Raw genomic sequence first — 25,252 nt, 5'->3', positions numbered from 1 at the left:
GACTTTGTACAGATATACCAAAGGATGCATGTTGCACTACTCCGTGAATATGAAGACACAGAAAGATCCAGAAAGAAAGTAAGGAATATTTTTTGTAATTGTACCTTTTACAAAAACATTGGCAATTTAACCTCCCTTAATTATAAACCCAATGTGCTGGAGTATACATTTAATAAAAAATTTGTTATTGTATGTGTGCGTATACTACATCTCTTCCAGTCCTTTCGAGTGGAAATGGAACAATGGAAAAAGAAAAGTCAGAAGCGTAAATGAGTATACGTGTCTCCACTAGTGAAGGGTCTGCCATTCAAAGAAGTGAGAAGCAAGGTACTTTTAATAAGAGGATATAATAATTAAAAAGAAAACTGTTACTGGTCTAGAAGCATTTGCTGAGTGTGTGTATGAACAATAATTTGTTTACAATCAATTATGTATTTGCTAAAAATCATACAAACCAAATGTATATGTTGTTGTTGTTGTTTGTGTGTGTGTGTGTGTGTGTGTGTGTGTGTGTGTGTGTGTGTGTGTGTGTTTGTCAGGAGAAGTCTTTAAAGGCACCCCCAAAAGTACCAGAGGAAAAACCAGTTGTGATCCCAAATCAGGTGTTTTTTAAAATATCTTTAATATCTGAACTAAAAGACTCTAATTGGTCAGTTGGCAGGTGAATGGTGAGCAACAGGCAAACCATTAAAAACAATTACCGATCCAAACACATTATATTATAGAAAAATTATCATCTGGTAAGGTATAAATACTGGGAATAATCACTGATACAGAATAAGTAAGGAAGTGGTAGGCTGATCTGGTGATGGTGATGGTAGGAAAGCTCAGTGGTAAGCGGAGCTGGCCAGGTGGAGAATGACAATCTATCTGAAAGGACATTACAATTAGTGCAATAAATATTAGTAAGAATTAAAAACACAAGAAGTCAGAATAAAGAAAGCAGAGTCAGAGGACATCATGACATACTGTGCATATTCATAAAGAATGTGTAAACTGATGTCTTGTAATTATGTTAGCAGTATAGCCTTTCAAGACATTGTCAGCAAGTTGCACAATAAGTATGATAATTAGATACATTTTAAGTATGCATTTCTACTTAGCAGTATCATGGCTTCCAATCTAATCTCTTAAAACAACTTTCATAGCTTGTTTAGAAAAATTGTATCTTTGTATGTCCAGTGTACAATTGGTGGGGGGTAAGCTTCATATTTGCTATGTCCATTAACTTCACTATTACACATCACAGACAGAGAGGAATATCACTAGGTGATAGTGCTGGAAAGGTTACACATCAAATGTATGTGGAGCCCAACACACTTGAGCAGACAGAAGAACAGGGAAAGGTAAATTCAATTGATTCTACTGTGAACTAGACAATAATTTACAAATGGTGCCCCATGAAAATTATGATTATTTAAGCTCTCGTTTGTATGTAGTGCAGTTATCATCAGTACTGTATCTATGTTTTCCAAAATCAATGTGTTTACTAATTTGCACGTCCTGACTAACAGCAAATCTTTTCTGCTAGGATGATTTGGAAGCAACAGCCATGATCACCAAATCAAAGGTAATGTCTAACAGTTGCCCAAAGATGTCACAATTTCAGTTTGGAAAGCTGATTTAAATGACTTCAAGGTGGGTGCTGTTGCCAATGCTTTTGTGTTTACAAAGCATCAACAGACTGTTTAAATTTTAAGTGGCATAAAAAAAAATCTAAGTAATAAACTGTATCTTCTGTATTTTCAGAAAGCACCAGTCAAGAATATCAGGAGAAGACAATCCAAAATCGAGGGGCCAATCTGGAACAAGTCAAGCCCATCAGAAATAAATGCTCCTAAAAGACTATCCAGACCACCAAAAATGCATACTCTGAATTTGCCTTTAATTTTCTCAAAAACTGTACAGTAAAATGACTTGAAAATTGATACAGTAACAGTCAGGGTCACTCTAATCTATAATCCATTGAAATAGTGAGCAAACCTGTAAAGGAAAGCTTTTTATGAGTTTTTAAATATGGGACATGATGTAAGTGCTAGGATGCACTTTGAATTGTGGGGTGATTTTGCTTTTCATTTTCTCAAAAAACTGTGCAGTTTTAATTGACCTACAGGATTTACAATTCAAAGTTTATTACAAGGTACATATGAATGACAATGAAAGATCTTTGGCAGAAAAGTAAATTTATTAAATGTAATATGTAAATGTAATGTTATGTTAATTCAGTAAACTTTGGTTATAAATTATTTACCTGCCCTATCCAAAAGTCTTCTAAACAAGTCACCTTTCACACAGGCTAAATCAAACGTCACAAACACTTAATAAACGCTTTTTCATCAATATAGTAAGACTCGCTATATTCTGCACTCAACAGGGAAGCACGTCTTTCCGATCTTTCCGCAAAGTACCGTAATTACTGCAATATGCGCGCACTCCGATTTAAATCACGGATGGCTTGACCGCAGTGAAATCTCCGACCATAAATGCATTCCATACCCCGATATTCGGAACTGCAATGCTCCCGTTAGCTTGGCAGGGGATTGACTCTCATTAGAGATGTCTCCTAGCAACATATAAACCTATAAACATTGCTGCAGCGCAAGCATTTGTTCTTCAGGTGTACCATTATCAAAAGAGATTATGATGTTTTATACACCTGTTTCTGCAGCAGGCATTTGTTAAACAAGCTTTAATAACATGTAATGTGGACACGAACTCATTTATCGATATTGCTTAATAAAGTGAATGTTTATCATTTACTTTTTATATCTCCCCGAGTGTTGACATGTTTATGTGACATCATGCCATCAGAGTTGAGAATTTCTGCACGAGCCTACAAGTTGTAATTCTGACTTCAAGATGCATTCCATTGCACTTTTCCTAGTAGGAAGTTGTAAAATCTGACTTTCCGAGTTGAATGGAATGCAGCACTACTTTTCAAGCAGCCTAATTTACACTTAGAAAACTCCTGGTGTTGCTATAACAATGCAAAAAGCACTTACCAATTTACTTGAAGTGAAAATCAGTCCTCCTTTCCTGTTTAATAAATTAAGCAATCACACAGTCATACAGAACATCTCAGATATCTTTCTTAACGGCAATAGCGGCAGTAATGACAGTTGACTGGTCAGCAAGATCTCGCGCTCTTTGCTTTCAAATTACATCACTTAAAGCGTGATTGCGTCACTCAAGGCAAGCTAGAAGGCCTCGACTGGGACATATCCTAAAGATCACACCCACCAAGAACAAATAAATCAATCTGATTGGCTAATGAATCTGACAATCTGACTTTAGTTGCTCATTCATTTGCACTGTTGAGGGATTCTGTGGAAATTCTGAAGGCCTGAGGTGGGAGGAGCTCAGACTCACGCGCTGCTTCTGGCTTCAGGCATGCCATTTGTGAAACAGTTGTCACACTTTGCTTGTAAGCATCAAGGAATAAATTCTGACTGGATACAAATTTGTATTTTAATTTGTAGATTAATTAAGAGCGGAAAGCAGTTAAAAATGCATAGGCAAAAAGGTGACTGAGAATGAAAGGATGAAAAATATGTATTTATTTGGCATGTTAGGCCAGCAGAGAAGGCTTTGCTCACCCTGAGAAATCGCCACTGCATTTTTCATACTGTCCTAACTTTTTTAGGATTGGGGTTGTAGTATATATATATATATATATATATATATATATATATATATATATAAAGTATAGTATTTATTTGTACAGATGTCTGTTACATGATTTGGTGTTTTTTCAATGTCATATCCAAGGGATGTATTTTTGTTCAAATGAACATATTTTAACTTTTTCATAATAAAACAGACTTAGACATCAGGCTACTGTAAACACACATTAAGAATTATAACCAGGCCATCATCGTATATTTTTTGGAAATTTTTAAATGCCTTTTATGTATATATTTTACTGTGTTTAGCCTTGTCCCAGACCAAGACATTGAATATTAAACCATGAAAATCCCTTTAAAAATTCAAATTATTTCATGTTTGAAACTGATAGGCTAAATGTGACGAGGAGGGTGGGGCCGTCCGTGACTATGCACGCCCGGCCCCCACTCGGGCTAATCAGCTGAGGAGAGGGATAAATGCAACAAGATGTGGCAGTTCGGTAGAGAGAGAGCTACAGGCAGCTGCCCTGTATGCGTTTATGTGTCTTTGTGTTTAAGTTTATTAAAAACATTAATTTGATGCTTCGTCCGGTTCCCACCTCCTCCTTTCCATTGAACGCTGTTACACTAAACAAAAAGTGAACCAACCATAAACCAATATTTATTGTGTGAAAATGATTTTGTAATGGACAAAGGATGGGTGAGGAGGAGGCAGGAACCAGCAGAACAGTCAACATAAACTCAATTTAAAACAACATAAAACACAGACACACATGCACACACAGCGGCCACATGTGTGTCTCTCTCTCTAACTGGCGTCTCCAGCTCCCCTTTATCTCTCTCTCCCACTGATTAGTTGACTCAGCGCCGGCCGTGCACCCTCACGGCCCAGCCATGCCCTCCTCCTCGTCACACTCCTCCCCCATCTGATTCAGGCCGGGGCACCATCCGGACTGGCCTAATCCCCCACACATCTCTGGGAGATGACAGCTCACTCCTTCCCTGGTGGACGGCAGCGAGTCCTCCAACCCCTGGCGGACGGAACGGCTCCTTCCCTTTCTCGGCAGATAACAGCGGTTCCTCCAACTCTCGGCGGCTGGCAGCGACCCCTCCGTCCCCAGGCAGACGGCCGTGGCTGCTCCCCTGGCGGATGGCAGCGGCGAGGACTCCACAACATTGCATCCCTCCTCCTTCCTGGGTTTCAGTACCAATGTAACAGGTAAAGGATGGGCAAGGAGGAGGCTGGAACTGGCAGAACAGTCAACATAAACTCAATTTAAAACAACATAAAACACAGACACACATGCACACACAGCAGCCGTGTGTGTCTCTCTCTCGAACTGTAATCTCCAGCTACCTTTATCTCTCTCTCCCACTGATTCGTTGACTCAGCGCTGGCCGCGCACCCTCACAGCCCGGCCACACCCTCCTCCTCCTCACAGATTTGTATCAATCTTTAAAAAAAGTTAAGAGTGCACCACAGGTGTCATTTCTACCACACCAAACCTTTACTTGTTTAGCAAGTCAACAAAAGTGTCAGTGAAGCATACTGGAGAACTATTTTACAAGTACAACATTAATTCATCAAATCCAGACAAATCACAAATCTTACAAAAATACATCGCAAAGGAGTCGGCTACTTTATTTCAGAAACGCTAAAAATGTCATGTCCATCAGCGTCATTTCCACCACAGAATTCTATTAAACCCAAAACAGAATTTATAACGTGCTGGAAATAACACTGTGGTGGGAATTTTCATGACTTTCAGAAAAAAAGAAAAAAGAAATTACAAACATGATATAAATTTCCTGTGATGCATGTAGATACACTGTTGGACATTGTAAGCAGACAAATAATAATAATAATAATAATAATAATAATAATAATAAACCTAGTAGGAGTGTTAAAATGTTTTAAAAGGATTTTACTTTCTATAAATTTACAGGGCTTAAAGTGCCCGAAGCTGGAGGAACACCTGATTATGATTGATATGGATATGCTTGTTTGTGATATGAATGTCAATCAAAAGTTGTTGGGGAAAAAATTGTAAAACATAGCATGCCAGAGCCTGATATGGGCAGGGATATTGTCTTTTTGGTTGGGTAGGATGTGTCTAAATAATGTCCAAATAAATGTGTTTAAAAAATAAATCTAATTTTATAGAAATTTCTGGGGCGAATTTCTTTTTGTATTTTAACCAATCCTAGGAACTGATTGATTTAAAAATATATATTTCCTAGTGTAAAAATGTATCCGTCAAGCGCCACCTGTAGGAAACTTTTTGCAACTCTATTTAAGCATCCAGTCACATGATCTAAGTAATATTCATGAGCTACATTTTACAAACATTTCTTCCTCGATCGCTTCGCTCCGCCTCTCTCATTTCATCATGGCGGCCGCCAGGAAACATAAACGCGTGGCTGCGGCTCAACCGGGCTTTTTGCATTTTAAATCGGATCTGGAAGACATCAGTTCGGATCTCAAACGTAGAAAACGCGTGAACAAAAATAAGAAAAAGAACTGGAACAAATACAGTGATATCAATGATGTGGAAGAGTTTCTGGATGACGTGCGGCTTCAGGAGAGAGTTACTGGGTGAGTGATCAGATAAGAAATGGAGTAAAACAAATGTTTTATTTTTTATTATAATGAATAATAATAAAACATAAACAATGGCCACGACCTGGATTTCTCAATACAAGGTTGTTCTCTCTAAATAAAGCTTGAGTTTGTGCAGACTTGAAGAGTTGAGGATGATCACGTGGTTACTGGGCAGCTGGACTGTTGTAGTGTTACTAATCACTAAGCTTTTACTACAGTCACACTACAGCAACAGTACATAGGCCCTGTCCCAATACCCCCACTTGCGTTTTTGGTCTTGCCTACTTACCCACTTGTCTTACGTATTTCCGGTGTTTGGCCACTAGTGTGCAAGTAGACGTGAAGACTGCGAGTGTGTGGATGACTTTTGATTGCACGTTATGACACTCGTCTCGTAGACTTAAAGATGTTGGTGCTGGTTGTGGCAGCTGTTTTTGTCTTTTTACTCAGCTGAAGACTGAATGTTTTTGGTAGCAGTGACTGTTATAGCCTATTTAAAATAATAAATAACTGAAAATGTTACCCATCTTTTTATTTATTAATACACTACTGGTTGTTGGAAGTGTATTGTGCTGTAGAAAATAAGTAAACATGTGTATAATGTTTTTATTGTGTGACAATAACTGTAAAAGTTAATAATTTTTTTACTAATTTTGATTTAATACTTTGCACGTTTAACTGTAAAATTGCGTCGTCCATAACTGCTGTAAAATATGAAATATAAGCAATTTCTTTCTAATTTGTTTCTCAATACACTGCATAAAACTTAATAAAAAAAATAAATAAAAACTTATTACTTTATTCCATAAACCTGTTTGATCCATTAATAGCTACTAATACAAACCATTTAAATTATATGATTTGGCTTGTCATTTATATAAGATGACCAGAGACTGCTTTACACAACTCATCAGTATGTGGTTTCATACAACAAATAAAAAGCATTCAAATGTATAATTTAAATACGTAAAGATGAGAGAGAACCTGTGGTATTTTATTTTAAAACAACATTTACTAGACCGCATATTGTATGCCACACTGGCTGATAAATGACCAAAATCACCAGCAGTCTTAGACAAGAACAAACAAAATACGGTGATTACAGGGCGAGAACGATAACAAAGAGGTAGATAAATGTACACATAATATTTTGTAATTATGATGCTGCTATTAAGTCATCCCAAACACGTTACATAATGTTGAATATATTCATTTATACTAAAATAAATATATGCTTCACTTATGTTTCACTATCTGATTATAATAAATAACTTATGTTGAAAAGCTTTCCTTGATGTCATCATGGCGAAAATACACCGATCGCTCAGGTAGGCAGTGTGTGGCCCCTGATCGTGATGAATTCTGGGATACACTTAACCTGAAAGACTGTTCCAAAGTGGTATTCGCACTAGTGTGGATTTAGTGTGGGTTAAGTGCACTGAGCTTTGCCATGTTTTAGACATGGGACAGTCTTGAACACTTCCTGTCGCGTACACGCGCACTCAAGTGGCCAAGACTGCAAGTGTGGGTATTGGGACAGGGCCATAGAGCTGTTCAGCCGTGACGTCAGTTTGTAGGTGAACCCGGAAGTCCAATTCGCCATGGGTTCCGTCTGGATTTTCCTATGGGTTTTTTCAACTTATGAGTTAAATAAGGTCTTTGGTAAACATTACGATACATGGACGTTTTGTTCTACAACATAAATTACACACTTTCATACATCAAATGTGAATTTTGAAGCTGTCATGTGTTTTTTTTTTTTAAGTATGTAATTAAATATGGCTTCAAAATTCACATTGAAGGTATGATGTTTTATTTATGTTGTAGAACAAAATGTCCACATATCATCAAGTAATGTTTACCACAGACCTTATTTTACTCATAAGTTCAAAAACCCCATTATAAAAACCCACAGTAAAATCCCGAGGGAACCCATGGCGAATTCTCTTCCGGATTTTTGGACTACAAACTAAACAGCTCTATTAACCCCTGTCAGTTCATGATGCAGTCATCTAGCATATTCTAAAAAACACAAAATGAGTACTTGTTTTTTTAACTCTTCATCCATAAGGGGGTTAATATCTGAAAAAACAGATGACAGCCTCTTCTTTGTGGACACTGGTGCAAAGGAGAAAGATACAAAACCACGTACGTATGAAATATTATTCCTCTCTTTACATATAAGGAATACCGGGGTTTTAGTTCTCACATATGGTACATTAGCTAGGTCTATGTCTCATGAGTATTTAATGACCCCATTGTGACCCCTTATTCCATACAGTGTGACAACATGCCCCACCATAGGGGTTTATGTATTAAATTAACTCTCTTTGTTTTTTGTTGTTGTTACAAAGTCTTGTAATGAAAATAAACCCATACTGAGAAATTCTCTGGAGTAAAAAAGTGTGACAACTAGCCCCAGTCTTCCCTATACCATATTTGTTATTGTCTTTTCTTGTACAGTCCATATTTATTGTTCCTTTCTGTTAGTAGAGACGACAGTCAAGAAGGGCAAACATTCAAAGCCACTGCGGATAGATTTAATTCTTCAGCCTGACTCGCACATACCTGCACCGAAAGAGTAAGTGCAGTATGACTCTTCTATACATATAAGCTTTAATGTGACATGTAATCTGCATAATCTTATAATGCACACCGCCTTATTTTTGAGACAGCTCCTGCCCGATGATGATCTCATCCTTGCGCTCCCAGTATTTCTTTGGGAATGTGAAGATATCGTAAAGGAACTTGGAGGGCTGTTGTGTGAACGGCCCTCCAGGATCTGAGGGTATTGGATTTGGGTTGTTTTTGTATTGTAGATGTTTATTTGTTACATGTGAGTCTCATGCCCTGTTTACACCTGGTATTAACATTCGTGCCAGGTGGTCTGATCACAAGTGGTCAGTAGGGCTGGGTATTGATACAGATGTTTCGATTCCATTTCACAAGGTCTCGATTCGATATCGATTCACATGGGTATATTTTAGTTAAAATGTCCCTTTTGCTTACATATGAAATAAATTCTCTCCCAGCTTTTGATGTTAATTATACAGGGGACCTTCTAACTATGAAAATATTAATTTACTAATTATATTTTATTAATTTTTCATCATTTATAAATTAAAAAAATTAACAAATCAATATATTTAATCAGTATTTACAGTTGAAGTCAGAAGTTTACATACACCTTAGCCAAATATATTTAAACTCAGTTTTTCACAATTCTTGACATTTAATTGTTCACTACTTTATTTTAAGAATGTGAAATATCAGAATAATAGTTGAGAGAATGATTTATTTCAGCTTTTATTTATTTCATCACATTCCCAGTGGGTCAGAAGTTTACATACACTTTGTTAGTATTTGGAAGCATTGCCTTTAAATTGTTTAACTTGGATCAAACTTTTTCGGTAGCCTTCCACAATCTTCTCACAATAAGTTGCTGGAATTTTGGCCCATTCCTCCAGACAGAACTGGTGTTACTGAGTCAGGTTTGTAGGCCTCCTTGCTCGCACATGCTTTTTCAGTTCTGCCCACAAATTTTCAATCGGATTGAGGTCAGGGCTTTGTGATGGCCACTCCAATACCTTGACTTTGTTGTCCTTAAGCCATTTTGCCACAATTTTGGAGGTATGCAAGACCCATTTGTGACCAAGCTTTCACTTCCTGGCTGATGTCTTGAGATGTTGCTTCAAAATATCCTCATAATTTTCCTGCCTCATAATGCCATGTATTTTGTGAAATGCACCAGTCCCTCCTGCAGCAATGCACCCCCACAGCATGATGTTGCCACCCCCATGCTTCACGGTTGGGATGGTGTTCTTCGGCTTGCAAGCCTTACCCTTTTTCCTCCAAACATAACGATGGTCATTATGGCCAAACAGTTCAATTTTTGTTTCATCAGACCAGAGGAAATTTCTCCAGGAAGTAAGATCTTTGTCCCCATGTGCACTTGCAAACTGTAGTCTGGCTTTTTTATGGTGGTTTTGCAGGAGTGGCTTCTTCCTTGCTGAGCAGCCTTTCAGGTTATGTCGATATAGGACTTGTTTTACTGTGGATATAGATACTTGTCTACCTGTTTCCTCTAGCATCTTCACACGGTCCTTTGCTGTTGTTCTGGTATTGATTTGCACTTTTAGCACCAAACTACATAATCTCTAGGAGCAGAATGCGTCTCCTTCCTGAGCGGTATGATGGCTGCATTGTCCCATGGTATTTATACTTGCGTGCTATTGTTTGAACAGATGAATGTGGTACCTTCAGGCATTTGAAAATTGCTCCCAAGAATGAACCAGACTTGTGGAGGTCCACAACATTTTTTCTGAGGTCTTGGATGATTTCTTTTGATTTTCCCATGATGTCAAGCAAAGAGGCACTGAATTTGAAGGTAGGCCTTAAAGTACATCCACAGGTACAGCTCCAATTCAGTACACCTCATATCAGAAGCTAATTGGCTAATTGTCTGAAGGCTTGACATCATTTTCTGGAAGTTTCTAAGCTGCTTAAAGGCACAGTTAACTTCTGACCCACTGGAATTGTGATATAGTCAATTTAAAGTGAAACAGTCTGTCTGTAAACAGTTGTTGGAAAAATTTCTTGTGTCATGCACAAATTAGATGTCCTAAAGGACTTGCCAAAACTATAGTTTGCTAATATTAAATTTGTGGAGTGGTTAAAAAATTAGTTTGAACTGTACACTGATTTGTTGAACACGTGCTGAAAACAGGTACTGTCTCGTTAAGGAAACCCGGCATTTCTGGTAACAATGTCTTCAAATTAGTGCATATTAATGAGAGAGACTCGAATGGCTTTATCTCAACTGTGCTATGCCTGATTAGAATTAAATGTTTATTTTTTGTTGTTTTCAGTCAACAACTGACTGTAAAGAACAGAACAGTTATTAAAAGATACATTATTCAATGAGAAATCGGTTACGTGGATCTCATCTTTGGACACACACAGAACAACTTTTACTCTTAAAATGCAGTGAAAGGATCTCGCTGCTGAATACTTCACCACTCTACCACACAATTCATTCATGGTGAATGAAATCTAAACAGTTGCCAGATATATACATTTTTAGTCGGAAATTGCCAATTCGAGATATTTCCCCTCACTAAAAGATCGATCTTTGGATTTGAGAATCGTTATTGAGATCGTTGAAATAAATATTGCAATGCATTGGAAAATCAATGTTTTTTATTGGTCAGGCAAGGAGAGTCGATAGCTGCATTTCCATCCAACTATTTTTATGTGCATTTTGAAAATGCGCATAAGAAATCCTGAATGGAAACGCTTGATATGCAAATAAACTCAAAATTTGCATACAATTGTATGCGCTAGGAGGAGGTGGATTTGTAGAGTTTCGCATTTGTTAAAATGTGCATTAATGTGATGGAACCGGCTTATTTGCATGAACGATGATGTGTCATGACCATTTGCGAAGCGCAATGGCAATGCGTTCGTCGGATGGTATAGGTGTGCGAGAGCTTTACGTGACTGGCTCAACGAAAGGCCCGACCATGGCACATAATTCTTCAAACGTAGATCTGGTTAGTCGAAAGTGCTTCACCAACAAATTGTCATTAAAGTGGGTCCTCACAATCCACCAGAACTGTTTTGAGCATGGGTGCTCCCAGGTATATGGAGGCTGTCGGTGAATGGGAATAGCCATTTGAGCCCTCATTATGTGTGCTATTGCACCTATTCTGCGACGTCTCCTGGCAGCATTTATTAACAATGTACAATTGCTTTATTACAGCAAATACTACTCTCCTTAAGCAAAGAGGTCGTTCAGCTGCTCCAAGATGAAAAAGCAGGCTCCCTCAAGATAATGCGCATTTACAGTTCATGGAAACGTGCAATGTTTAGCTATTTTAGCTGTTTTCTTTAGTAGAATTTTCAGAAATGTGCATTAAAAATGCGAAACATTTGATGGAATCCCAGCTAATGTAAGCGGCTTTGGATAAATGCATCTGCCAAATGCATTAATGTTATTTAGTTTAATAATAGCAAATGAGACAAATACAAAACTACTGATATTAAATGAATATTTACACCATTTTTACTAACAACTCAAAAGTATTTGAAAATGGAAAATGATGAATAGAAATTTTAAGTGGACAATGAATCCATCTGTCACTAGATTGTGGTCAGAGTTTATCAGCAGTGCAGGTCTAAAAGCATAATGAGTGAAGAGTCGGTTAAAATATTAGAAAGAAAAATGCTACATAACACTACTAGAGCTTGTAACCCGAATGGTAGCATCAAATTTGAAGCTTGAACCCGAAATTACTCACTCTTTTAATTCATCTTCAAGCAAGTTTGTTGCAATATGCTGTATTACAAGTAAGCATTTTAGGCAACAAAATAGAAACAGTAAACACATAGTTTTAACAAGGCATGGCAGGCCCTCAGCACATCAGGCTTATGCAAGGTTGAAGAACATTGGGTGTTTCTAAATCAGCTCTCTTGTTCAGTAGTCAAGGCACTGACCAGGGAGTCAGCCATTTCTAGGGCTGTCCCAATCGCAGAATCATTCTAGGGCACTGAAACATTCACTTCCTAAAAATTCCCTGAACACACCATGAAAACCAGAGATTATCGTGGCTCAATATGTTCCCTTACTGGAAATGCTGTCAGGTCTTCTGGAGTCTCAAGTTGTTAGAGGATGAGCACAAGTGAAAATGTATGATGTCAAAGCGTTACTTTGTCTTTAAAAGATAATTATATTTCATCCATAATGTTCATGAAACATTAGAGTTGTTAGAAAAAGATGTCCCAGTCCGATACAGCGTTCTTGTACTCTATCTCGTAAAAATGTAACGAGACCAAAAACGATACCAGCTGATGTGTGAATGTCATTACGTAAACATTCAGCACACATATTAAAATCATGTCATGTCCTAGTGAGATTATTTAACAGCAAAAGCTGCAATTTAATGAGATAAATATATAATTTGCATGTGCAGCTTGAGTGTTTGTGAATGTATGGAGCCGGTGTTACACCTTTTAGAGCTGCTTGACTCATACACGGAAAACACCATTATGAAATTTGCACGATCTGTTTGTAGCACGAGACAGCAGGCAGAGCGCTAATTCACTTTAGCGTGAAGCACATACAAACTACTTATTTAATGAAATAGTAGCCTTTTGCGGTTTAATAATCACATAGGGTCATGTAGCGATCGGCTTTTCCGGAGTGAGAAGCTGCCGTCATAACATCAGAGCACCTTTGGTCATAATGACACAAACACTTCAAAATAAAAGCTCTGCCAAAATAAAAGCTCAATTTAAAGGGGAAAAAAGTATGACAGTAATAGATCACTACTGTATAGTTACGTAATATTCACTGTAATAATACTACTGCTACTAATATATTTAAGCAATACCTCACGTGTGATGCTCTTATGCAGCACTTTATTTGAACTCCAATGTTGTATTTTGGATTGTGCTGTGAGGTTCTGTATAAAATCACTTAATTTGATAAAAATAATATAATATCATGTTGAAAATTAATTGTTATACTTTCATTTGATTAAAGTTTTAATCAATTCATTTATACACCATTTGATGATAAGATTGAAATAAACTGTTGATATGAAATTCAGAAGAAAAAAAAAAGAAAGAAAAAAAACAGGTATCGGCAAGTACCAAAAAGAAAGCATCGGTACTAATACAAAAAAAAAAAAAAAATGGTATTGGGACATCCTTAATAAATATATATATATATATATATTTCATCATTTGTCATATATCTTTCATGACACTGTACATTTTAATATCTGCAATGAATAGTGTCATTTATACAGCAATGTTGCTGTTTAATACCAGCTGCGTTTAAAAATGCATCATTTGATGAATTACTGCTGGTATGATCTATAGAAAATGTACACAATCATCTCTTTGAAATAAAATTCATTTAACCACCTGCTTTCATCTGGTGGTAATAGTGCGATGTAGTTGCGCCAGGCAGTTTTTGTGAATGATGCGCAATCTATAATCCAATTTACATATAAAGGATGTGTGTTTGCACAGGGAGGAATGACAATGACCTAATATGCCTAAAAATAAATGTAGCCTTTTTGTAATATATTTATTTATTTATTTATAGTAATATGTGTATGTGTGTTTTTTTTTTTTCTTCATTAATTACGTACCCAGACTTGACCTGAACACGAAATTATACTTTGAAAAACTAACCCAAACTCAGCCCAAAACCTGGTGTAAGGTTTGTCAGACTCGAGTCAGGTAGCACACCCTACATCAAAATGAGTGCTGAAAAATGTTTGCTTTCTAAAAATGAAATGTTAAATTTAAAACCTGAGACTTGGTACCTATAAGAAACATGTGAACCTTTTAAAAATATTTTTAACTGATAAAAAGGAAACATGAAACTTGATACTTGTCATTTAAGTTTCCGTTTTTCAGATTCAACTGCCTTTTTTTTTTTTTTTCAGATTCAAAATACTGTAGTCCCTAAATTGGCTCCATAGACATAATTCTCCCTGGTGTGTTTTCAGTGTCTTGGCGTTCCAACAGCCCAATGCTAAAAAGCAGCGTCGCATGGCAGAGAAATCAGCTAAGTTGGCGTCCATGGGTGTGTTGCCACGTAGAGAAAAGCTACTTAAACTCCGCAGGGCTGCTGCTGCTGCTGGGGTGCCTGTTAAAGAACGTCCAGTGGCCAATAATAATCCAGAAAGAGGCTTTTATGATCTCTGGAGTGCAAGTTGTGAGTAAAGCTCAGTTTAAAGGGATAGTTCATCCAAAAATAAAAATTCTGTCATCTGCTCACAATCAATTCCTTTAAATACTTTTATGTCAGTGATGTATATGAGTGAAGTAATCTTCAGTGTTTTTATGTTTAACAGCACCAGAGACGGCCGATCCCTACTACCTCGAACAGACTAAGAAAAAGCTTGTAAAGGTGAGAACATTGTGTGTAGTATTGATGGACAACACTGTTGCCCTCAGAGAGTCATTAACAATCTTTTGGAAAATGGATGCTCTAATGTGCTGGATTGCCTTTTTGTATCTTCAGAGACCAAGCAAACTGAATGAGAAGCCGTCAGTTCTTCCTGCGGTTGAGGTTATTGCTCCTGGAGGATCATACAACCCAGACTTCTTCTCTCACCAGGTAAAATAAAGCTTATTCCGCGCAAACACAACAGTATCAGAACTTGAAATTATCATTGTATTAGTTTGTTTTAACAGGAAAATCTGTGTGTGTTTCTAGGAGCTTCTCCGTGAAGCCCATGAGGTGGAGGTGAAGAAACTCAAGGCGGAAGAGAAGTTGGTGCGTCAGCTGGCTGTGAAGGAGGACACCGCCACCGAGGTACAAACTCAGTCCTAACAACTCATCCTAAATGTGAAGTAATTCTGTCCTCAAAGAAAGCGAAATGCTACAAGAAGCAACAAAATCACAGTCAACTGTTAGAGCATGGCACTATTTACAACAAGGTCATGGGTTTGATTCCCAGGGAATGCACAAACCAAAAACATTTGTACCTTGAATTCACAAAGTTGCTTTGGATAAAAGTGTCTGCCATGAAAAATGTCTTGATTGACTCAGTCATGGCTGATTAGGACAACAACTTTAAGTCAACATGAAGTGCATGCCAAATAGCGAGACATTGACATTACAGTTGCAAAGTTCCTTAATTTAAATCAATAATGCCATTTACCATAATAATAAACTAAGTGGTGTATAGCTTGAATAGCTATACTAACTAGCTTTTTTTGTCAGGTTATAAGCCTTTTGTTTTTAGCAAATTTGCATTTATGTCTGGCTCTTTTTTTTTTTTTTTTTTTTTTGTATGGAACTACCGCTTTTCATGATCCAATTAAATCCTGTTTGATAAAACCCCATCTTATTTTTTTTTGTTGAATATTGTGTTTCACTCAATATGTCACATTTTGGGGGAAAGAAATGGGTTGTGAACAGTTTTGGGTAGATTATTTCTGAAATGTAATTTTGTTCTGATTAAAAATCACACAATTAAAATTGTAACCGGTAACAAACTTTTAGATTACATTTTAGATAATCTGATCTGATTACATTTTAATTACCTTTGGAATACATATTGGGCATGCTTTGATAAATCTAATTGAGAATTCTCTCATAATTTACTCGCCCTCGTGCCGTCTCAAACTAATATAACTTCCTTTCTTCTGCGGAACACAAACGAAGACATTTTGAAGGATGTATTATGTTTTCGTCCATACAATGCAAGTCAGTGGGGTCAAAAGCTTTAAAGCTCCAAAGAGAACATAAAGACAGCATTAAAGGGATAGTTCACCCAAAAATGAAAATTCTCTCATTATTTACTCACCCTCATGCCATCCCAGATGTGTATGACTTTCTTTCTTTAGCAGAACACGAATGAAGATTTTTAGAAGAAGATAGAGCTCTGTAGGTCCATACAATGCAAGTGAATGGTGATCAGACCTTTGTAGCTCCAAAAATCACATAAAGGAAACATAAAAGTAATCCATAAGACTCCAGTGGTTAAATCTATATCTTCAGAAGCAACATGATAGGTGTGGGTGAGAAACAGATCAAAATTGAAGACCTTTTTTTACTCTAAATCTTCCCTTTCACTTTTAGATGTGAACTGAAACTAAACAGGCACCACATGTGGCTTTCAGATGTAAAAGTGAAAGTAAAAGTGTAAAAAAGGACTTAAATTTTGAACTGTTTCTCACCCAGATCTGTCATATCACTTCTGAAGATATAGATTTAACCACTGGAGTCATATAGTTTAATTTTTTATGTGATTTTTGGAGCTACAAAGGCCTGGTCACCATTCACTTGCATTGTTTGGACCTACAGAGCTGAAATATTCATCTAAAAATCTTCACTTGTTCAGCAGAAGAAAGTAAGTTATACACCTGGAATGTTGTGAGGGTGAGTAAATGATGAAAGAATTTTCATTTGTGGGTGAACTATCCCTTTAAAGGAATCCATTCGACTTGAATGGTTTAATCCTTGTCTTCTGATGCAATATGTGATAAACAGACCAAAATTTAAATCCTTTCATAAAACATTTGTAAACATGAAATCAGATTACTTAGTCCAGATTACATGTAGTCCATTACTACCCAACACATGAATGGTTGTGAATGCTGTTTCATGTTGACGTGAACGTGGAATAGAGACCATTTATTGCTTGATGCTTTATTGCATTGTACCTGGTTAGGTCAGGCAATAAATATATTAGCCAGTGACAATAGTTAAAAGTTAAAAGTTAACACCTGGCTTCGTTTTCACTTTTACGTTAAAATTGAGCACTAGATTTAGATTGGAATGTGTCCACATGCTGTACTAAATGAAGATTTGATTGTGTTTATGTAGGAGAGCACCTTTAAAGAGCAAGTGGAGGGTCTGATTGAGGAACAGGAGATGGAACCAGAACATGAACAGCCAGACATGGCTGCTGAAGACTCGGTCACTGGGCCAACTGCAACGCAGGAAAAGAAAACGGAGAGACAGAGGAAAAGAGAGAAAGCTGAAAGAATAAAGGTAAGAAAAAAGAATGAATTTGCTTGTTGACTGAGTTTGGCAAGAATTTCTTCGTATTCAAACCTTTATTTAACTGCCCAGGAGTTGCAAAGGAAGGCAGAGCGTCAGTTTATTGACAGGCGGCAGCAGTTGTTCCAGCTCCGCTCTATCCACGCCAGTCTCAAAGAGCGGGAACTGATGACGAAGAGGCGGCAGGCTCAGCGTAAGGCGCTACAGGAGGCACAGAAAAGCATGCCTCGACGACTGGGCAGACTCAAGTTAGTGCTTTAACTTTACATCTTCAATACTCAAACATCCCCTATCTTTCTCATTGCTGCCAAACTACAAGCTACTTTTAATTTAAATTAGTTACACTACGTTTTTGTTGGCTGTTTAAAAGATAGCCAGATTACAAAGTAGCTTACTATGTTGAACATATTAAAGGCTTAGTTCACCCCAAAAAGAAAACTGTATTATTTACTGACAAGAACCTATATGATGTTACTTTTTCTGTGGAACACAAAAGGAAATTTTTTGAAGTACCTTTATGCAGCTGCCATAAAACGGCAGTTCTTTAGTTCATAGTGACCCTGGCTGTCAAGCTCAGGGGTGTATAGTAAAAAAAAAATCCAAATACTTCACTCAGTGTAAATATTTCTGTTGACTTGCTCTTTTACTTTACTAAAGTTTGAAAATTATTTAAAAATGTTTTTTTTTATTAAAATTAATAATTTTGCTCCGCTAATTTTCACCAGACCTTTTCGTTACTTTTGTGACTAAACACTGTAAAAGATAACACTGCGGCATATGTAAACTGCACATGGCTCTGTAATACAGAATAATTTGAGTCAAATTTCGAAAAATGTTGTTCTTTTGAATTTCTCAAATCAGTTCTGGAACCAGTCTGAAATATTCGATAACTGAATCTATATAAAAATCATAAGAGCAACACATGGGATTGTACTTTTTAAAACTTGTACTTTTGATTCTTTTTTGGGGGGGGGGGGGGGGATTTTCCCCTTTTTCACCCAATTTGGAATGCCCAATTCCCAATGTGCTTTTAAGTCCTCGTGGTCGCGTAGTGATTCGCCTCAATCCGGGTGGCGGAGGATGAATCCCAGTTGCCTCTGCGTCTGAGACCATCAACCTGTCCATCTTATCACGTGGCTTTTTGAGCGCATTGCCACGGAGACATAGCGCGTGTGGAGGACATCATTGAAAACCATGTTAGCACTCATTATGTTTAATACTAAGGGGTACATGGTTATTTGTTTGTTTTTGTGTTGAGCCGTTTCGTTCTTCTGTGTTAAATACTTGAGTTGAAGCTACGCCACAGAATGTGAGGTTTACGCATAAAGTCTCAGTTGTGATTGGTAAGAGATTATGTGTCTACATCATTAGATTCTGGGGGTTTCACCATTTTATTCTTGAGAGGGAATGCTTCCATTGAATCTCCGCTCTGGCATAAGCATGAGATAGTATTACAACGGGGAATTTAAAATCACACGCGGATGTGACAGAGGTTCAGGGCCGGTGGAAGCTCCAACAGCACTCGCCGAACAGAAATGAGAGTGGACTTTTACGCTAAACTCCATGGTGAGATCGAAATCACTTGTCAGAATGGACCTCTGTCCATAACCGGACTTGAGCGAGCATGTTTGTTGGCTGCAATTCTGCTTCTCTAGTGCTGTAAACATGAAGCAGCTGTTTGTTTAAATGCACATATTCCATCATTTCTTCTCCGTGCATCTGATCAAGGACATGATAACATTATGGCTTGTTCAAAAACAGAAGACAATGATGAAAAAAACGATGAACTCTCTTTTTGGTATCGTGTGAAAATTACAAGGATATAGGCCTACGTGGTTTATCAGTGTTACGTCATCATGACAACAAAGTCATATATATAAATTGGATAACTTTACACCGACAAGGTTAGTAAGCAATTTTATCACATTAAAGTCATGTGAACACATGTTTAAGTATTGTGGCAATACCTTTGAAACCGTGTGTATTTTAAAGGAATATTTCACCCAAAATTGAAAATTCTCTCATTATTCACTTACGCTGATGTCATCCCAGATGTGTATGACTGTCTGTCTTAAGCAGAACACAAATGAAGATTTTTAGAAGATAGAGCTCTGTCAGGTCCTTTTAATAGAAGTACACAGGTGCCAGCACTTTGACGGTCCAAGAGTCCTATTTAGGCGGCATAAAAGTAATCCACATGACTCGATCAATGAATGATCTTTTTTTACACGTTTGTGTAAAAAATAAATTGATAATTAAAACGTTATTAACTTTTAAAAAGTGCTTCCTGCTAGCAGCTGACGCGTGATGTAAGCGTGTTGGCGAGTTCACGCAAGAATACGGAAGCGGCACTTATTTTCAACAGAAGAACGGACGTCACGCGAGAGTTCGACCATTTCACACAGTGTCAGTGCCCTGGATGGAAGCGCCAATTTAAAGTTAAAAACTTCTTAATTATCGAAAGTTACGTAAACCTATCGATACGCTTCAGAAGACATTCATTGATCGACTGGAGTTGCATGGATTACTTTTATGCTGCCTAAAGATGACTTTTGGACCGTCAAAGTGCCGGCACCTATGTACCTCCAGTTTAAGGATCTGACAGAGCTCTATCTTCTTCTAAAAATCTTAATTTGTGTTCTGCTGAAGTATATATAATATAAAAAATATAAAAAACAGGTGCAAACGGGGTGCAAAACGCTTCATGATCGGATCACAAAAAACGGATACAGAGGTAGTCAAAAACGCATGTGACCACATCGCATTTGAGGTGTAAACGCTAATCCGTCCTGAATGCTTCTGGGACTGCAGTGAAGCATTTGACCTGTCAATCAACTGCTGCACTAAAACTTTGCCGGTTACAAGCAGCTTGAAAGGAAATAGCCATCTGATCAGATATTTGAATGAATACAAACACAAGCACAAGAACTATACTGATCTTCTTCAGTGTGTCTATTACCAACGTGCTGTGACACAGATTACAAGCACACACAACTGAAGCTTAGGTTAATAGAGGTAACTATTAAAACAAAGTTCAACAACATTCTGCTCGATGTTGCGTGGATTTAATTTCATCTGCATCTAGGAGAAACAGCGTGCCAGTTTTATTCGTGCTTTCTCTTTATTATTTTTTGCTGTTTATTATCATGCAGTAGCACACTGACACTGATAATTGTATGTTGTCATGAAATCAGAAACCCTCCCCTCAAAATCCGAACACAGATGGTCACAGGATACGCATTTAAGCGACCAGGTGTAAACAGTGATGTGTCTTGCCTGACCATGTGATCACGCATCAGGTGTAAAAGGGGGTCAAGTATTTTTCTCATGAGCTTCTTTAACTTGAGTCAATTTCCATAAAGCTATCTTTACTTTCTCTTATAATGATTGGGTACTTTATTCGACACTGGTCAAGCTCCCAAAAAAAGACCATAAAATCATTATAAAAGTAATCCATACGAGTTGTGTGCTGTATTTCAAGTCTGAAGAAATGTAAGTTTAAAAAATACAACTAATATAATAAGCAGCCTAATTTATAAAATATAGCAATAAATTGTTTATTTAAATATTTAACCAAAAACTAAGAGGGGGAAAAAAGTAACAAAATTATGTTTAGGGTTTTCTTGAGCTATGTCTATATTGATACGGATACATTCAAAAAAACGCTCTCCGTCCACATTGCTCTTTTCAAGTGTTTTCCAAAAGTTTCTCGTCCACATTGAAACATTGAAAAATGACTGTTCCATGTACGGTCTGAAAGGCAATTGTCCCGTCGATGGACAGCAATTCCGAGTAAACTGTAAAACGTGAAGGTTGTACAAAGTAACGTTGAAGGAATGCAATGTGAAGGTTTTTCAAAGTAACATTTATCTTTAACAACACTATCAAAGTAGGTAGCAGGTACAACAATGCCGCTACAACATGGGCCGCCATCTTGATTGTTTTGGGTTGAATGAATCACATTACTGCATCACATGACAACAAAAATGTCACCGTTTTCATATATCTGTTTTCCCTGTCCACACTATAATGCAAAGACAGTATTTTTAAATTTATGCACTTCTCAAAAAGCTTCGATTTTGCTGGACAAAAGCACTGTCTCAGTGTGGATGTAAGGCTAAAACGTAGTGAAAAAGATGTGTTTTCAAATGAAAAACGTATTAGTGTGTACGTGGCCTTGTAACACTAGAGTGATGCAGAGTTTACCCGCAAATATATGGCGTATTTTGGTCTGCACTTTAACCTATGCTGTTCAATGCATCAAACAAAAAATGAATGGGTTTGTAAAGCTGTAATCCAATGTGCTTTGACTGTAATTTATATAGTTTTTTTCTGTAATTGAAAGTGTTATTCTTTTATTAGGTTCCAGGCTCCTGATCTAGATGTGCAGCTGAGCAATGAGCTCGCCAGCTCTCTACGCGGTCTGAAGGTTTGTATGTTTACATTTTTTGCATTGAGCTGATAAAGCGTTCCAGTTGTTTCTAATGATGTTTCCTTTTTATTGCAGCCAGAGGGCAGCATCCTCAAAGATCGGTTTAAGAGTTTACAGAAGAGAAACCTGATTGAGCCCAGAGAGAGAGCCAAGTAAGTTTATTATTTCACTCCTTTCTTGACCTAAAGATTCTTCTGAATCTTTTTAAAAATGAAAATGTTAAATTAAACACCTCAGCTCACTTTTAAGGATGAGTGACGCTGGTTAGCGTAGGATTGTAAGGTTTGTGATAAACAATGTAATGCTTTATCTAAAGGTCCTTCAATCCATTGTGTTAATCGATTTATATCCTCCTTTCAGATTTAAGAGGAAACACAAGCTGAAGTACACAGAAAAGAGAGCCTTCAGAGAGATGAAGTGACCTTACAGGGCTGCGTTCACTTCACATTCGCTTTACAATGGAGCAGTCTGCAAACTATGAGTCAACAAATAATGTTGTGCTGTTTTCAATAACAATAAAAATAAAGCTGTTATGCCCACTTGATAACTCTTGCCTTAATTGTGTGCTTCTGAAAATCCAGTTTTTATTTTTTATTTTTTTTTAATTTTTTTTTTTAAGTTGTCTCACAACAAATTTAAAATATCCTTGACACATATGTTCACTAGTTTTTCTGCTGACACCAGTTAATTGTGCTTAAAGGTGAAGTGTGTAATGGTTGCCAGCTAGTACGTACTGTGCAGTGTCTTCCCCTTAAGAGGCACACTAGTGACTGACACTAGAGGCTGTAGCCTTTAGCCTCCTTGTTAGGGTGCCCGCCTCCCATGCCAGAGATGCCGGTTCGAATCCCACCCAGAGTGGGTCAAGCAGGACCAGTTACATACACTATATTGCCAAAAGTATTCGCTCACCCATCCAAATAATTGAATTCAGGTGTTCCAATCACTTCCATGGCCCCAGGTGTATAAAATGAAGCACCTAGGCATGCAGACTGCTTCTACAAACATTTGTGAAAGAATGGGCTGCTCTCAGGAGCTCAGTGAATTCCAGCGTGGTACTGTGATAGGATGCCACCTGTGCAACAAGTCCAGTCGTGAAATTTCCTCACTACTAAATATTCCACAGTCAACTGTCAGTGCTATTATAACAAAAGTGGAAGCGATTGGGAATGACAGCAACTCAGCCACGAAGTGGTAGGCCACGTAAAATGACAGAGTGGGGTCAGCGGATGCTGAGGCGCATAGTGCGCAGAGGTCGCCAACTTTCTGCAGAGTCAATCGCTATAGACCTCCAAAGTTCATGTGGCCTTCAGATTAGCTCAAGAACAGTGCGTAGAGAGCTTCATGGAATGGGTTTCCATGGCCAAGCAGCTGCATCCAAGCCATACATCTCCAAGTGCAATGCAAAGCGTCGGATGCAGTGGTGTAAAGCACGCCGCCACTGGACTCTAGAGCAGTGGAGACGCGTTCTCTGGAGTGACGAATCACGCTTCTCCATCTGGCAATCTGATGGACGAGTCTGGGTTTGGCGGTTGCCAGGAGAATACTTGTCTGACTGCATTGTGCCAACTGTGAAGTTTGGTGGAGGGGGGATTATGGCATGGGGTTGTTTTTCAGGAGCTGGGCTTGGCCCCTTAGTTCCAGTGAAAGGAACTCTGAATGCTTCAGCATACCAAGAGATTTTGGACAATTCCATGCTCCCAACTTTGTGGGAACAGTTTTGGGATGGCCCCTTCCTGTTCCAACATGACTGTGCACCAGTGCACAAAGCAAGGTCCATAAAGACATGGATGAGCGAGTTTGGTGTGGAAGAACTTGACTGGCCTGCACAGAGTCCTGACCTCAACCCGATAGAGCACCTTTGGGATGAATTGGAGCGAAGACTGCGAGCCAGGCCTTCTCGTCCAACATCAGTGTCTGACCTCACAAATGCGCTTCTAGAAGAATGGTCAAATACCATTCCCATAAACACACTCCTAAACCTTGTGGAAAGCCTTCCCAGAAGAGTTGAAGCTGTTATAGCTGCAAAGGGTGGGCCGACGTCATATTAAACCCTATGGATTAAGAATGGGATGTCACTTAACTTCATATGCGTCTAAAGGCAGATGAGCGAATACTTTTGGCAATATAGTGTATATTAAGCTGGAATATGAGAGAGTATTTTAACATCCAACACACTTTAATGCTGTCAGATTGTAAAAACCATCATTACAAAGAAATGTGCACTCCGCTTTGAAACGTTTACTCAAAAGCTTCAGGTTTTTGATTTGAACTTCAGGCATTGCCTAATCCAGATCCCCTGCCTGCCAAACTGTCTTAAATTAAGGTGATGAATGTCTAATATTTAATTGTAAATGTAAGGACTTATTGTGTTAGTGGTTTTGAGGACAAATTATGACATGGGAATAATGCATTGTAATATGGAAGTTGCGATGTCTCTGTGCTGTTTCTTTTCCCACATACAGCTGCAATCGAAATTATTCAACCCCCCTGACCAGCAATACATTCTGGTGATGTGAATTAAAACACATCAACTAAAACCTCAGTAAACAGTCAAAGTAAGTTTTTGATACACATTTGAGTGATTTTGAGAACAAAGAGTTCAGTTTACCCAAATTTTAAAATAAAAAATAACTAATTCTCTCCACAAATGTCATGTCAAAAATATTCAACCCCCAAAGTCAATAATTTGTGGAGCATCCTTTATCCTTAATAACGGCAAATAAATGTTTCAGGTAAGTGTTCTCAGGCTTCGGACACATCTCTATTAGAATTTTTACACATTTCTCATGATCAAAAGCTTCCAGCTCATTGACATTCTTTGGTTTCTGTGCTGCCACTGCTTCCTTGAAATCCCAACAAAGGTTTACAATGGGATTTTAATGATGGACTGAAAGGGCCATTTAAGGACATTCCACGACCTATCACTGAACCAGATTTTGGACAACTTGGATGTATCCTTGGTGTTATTGTCTTGCTGGAAAGTCCAGTGATCACCGAGCTTCAATTTACACACTGAAGGCATCACATTTTTCATGCCAAAATGACCTGATACCTGAAAGAATCCA

At 37.8% G+C, this 25,252-nt stretch overlaps 1 protein-coding gene across 2 annotated transcripts; it reads left to right on the top strand.

Annotated features, from left to right (window-relative positions):
- The first annotated feature begins 5,994 nt into the window (after positions 1 to 5,994).
- On the top strand, positions 5,995 to 22,734 carry LOC127422273 (ribosome biogenesis protein NOP53-like). 2 transcript variants are annotated; one of them, XM_051665676.1, is made up of 12 exons: positions 5,995 to 6,219; positions 8,297 to 8,373; positions 8,719 to 8,806; positions 14,748 to 14,956; positions 15,096 to 15,151; positions 15,266 to 15,361; positions 15,461 to 15,559; positions 17,579 to 17,746; positions 17,828 to 18,003; positions 22,118 to 22,184; positions 22,263 to 22,339; positions 22,548 to 22,734. In XM_051665676.1, exons 1-12 carry the CDS (start codon positions 6,014 to 6,016, stop codon positions 22,606 to 22,608), a joined length of 1,380 nt encoding a protein of 459 aa, XP_051521636.1. In that variant the 5' UTR covers positions 5,995 to 6,013; the 3' UTR covers positions 22,609 to 22,734. The 2 variants fall into 2 exon arrangements, with proteins under 2 accessions (XP_051521636.1, XP_051521635.1); XM_051665675.1 differs by having other exon boundaries at positions 8,716 to 8,806.
- Positions 22,735 to 25,252: the final 2,518 nt, after the last annotated feature.

Source organism: Myxocyprinus asiaticus, chromosome 31 (genome assembly GCF_019703515.2).
Source record: "Myxocyprinus asiaticus isolate MX2 ecotype Aquarium Trade chromosome 31, UBuf_Myxa_2, whole genome shotgun sequence".
In the NCBI taxonomy this organism is placed as follows: Eukaryota; Metazoa; Chordata; class Actinopteri; order Cypriniformes; family Catostomidae; genus Myxocyprinus; species Myxocyprinus asiaticus.
The sequence above is the reverse complement of the archived record's forward strand: the minus strand, read 5'-3'. Positions and strand labels throughout refer to the sequence as shown.

Excerpts from the sequence above, each read along its gene's own strand:
- LOC127422273 (XM_051665675.1), top strand. The coding sequence starts at position 6,014 with ATGGCGGCCGCCAGGAAACATAAACGCGTGGCTGCGGCTCAACCGGGC. Across the intron at positions 6,220-8,296 it reads CTTCAGGAGAGAGTTACTGG|GGGGTTAATATCTGAAAAAA; the intron begins GTGAGTGATCAG and ends TTCATCCATAAG. Across the intron at positions 15,560-17,578 it reads AGGAGGACACCGCCACCGAG|GAGAGCACCTTTAAAGAGCA; the intron begins GTACAAACTCAG and ends GTGTTTATGTAG.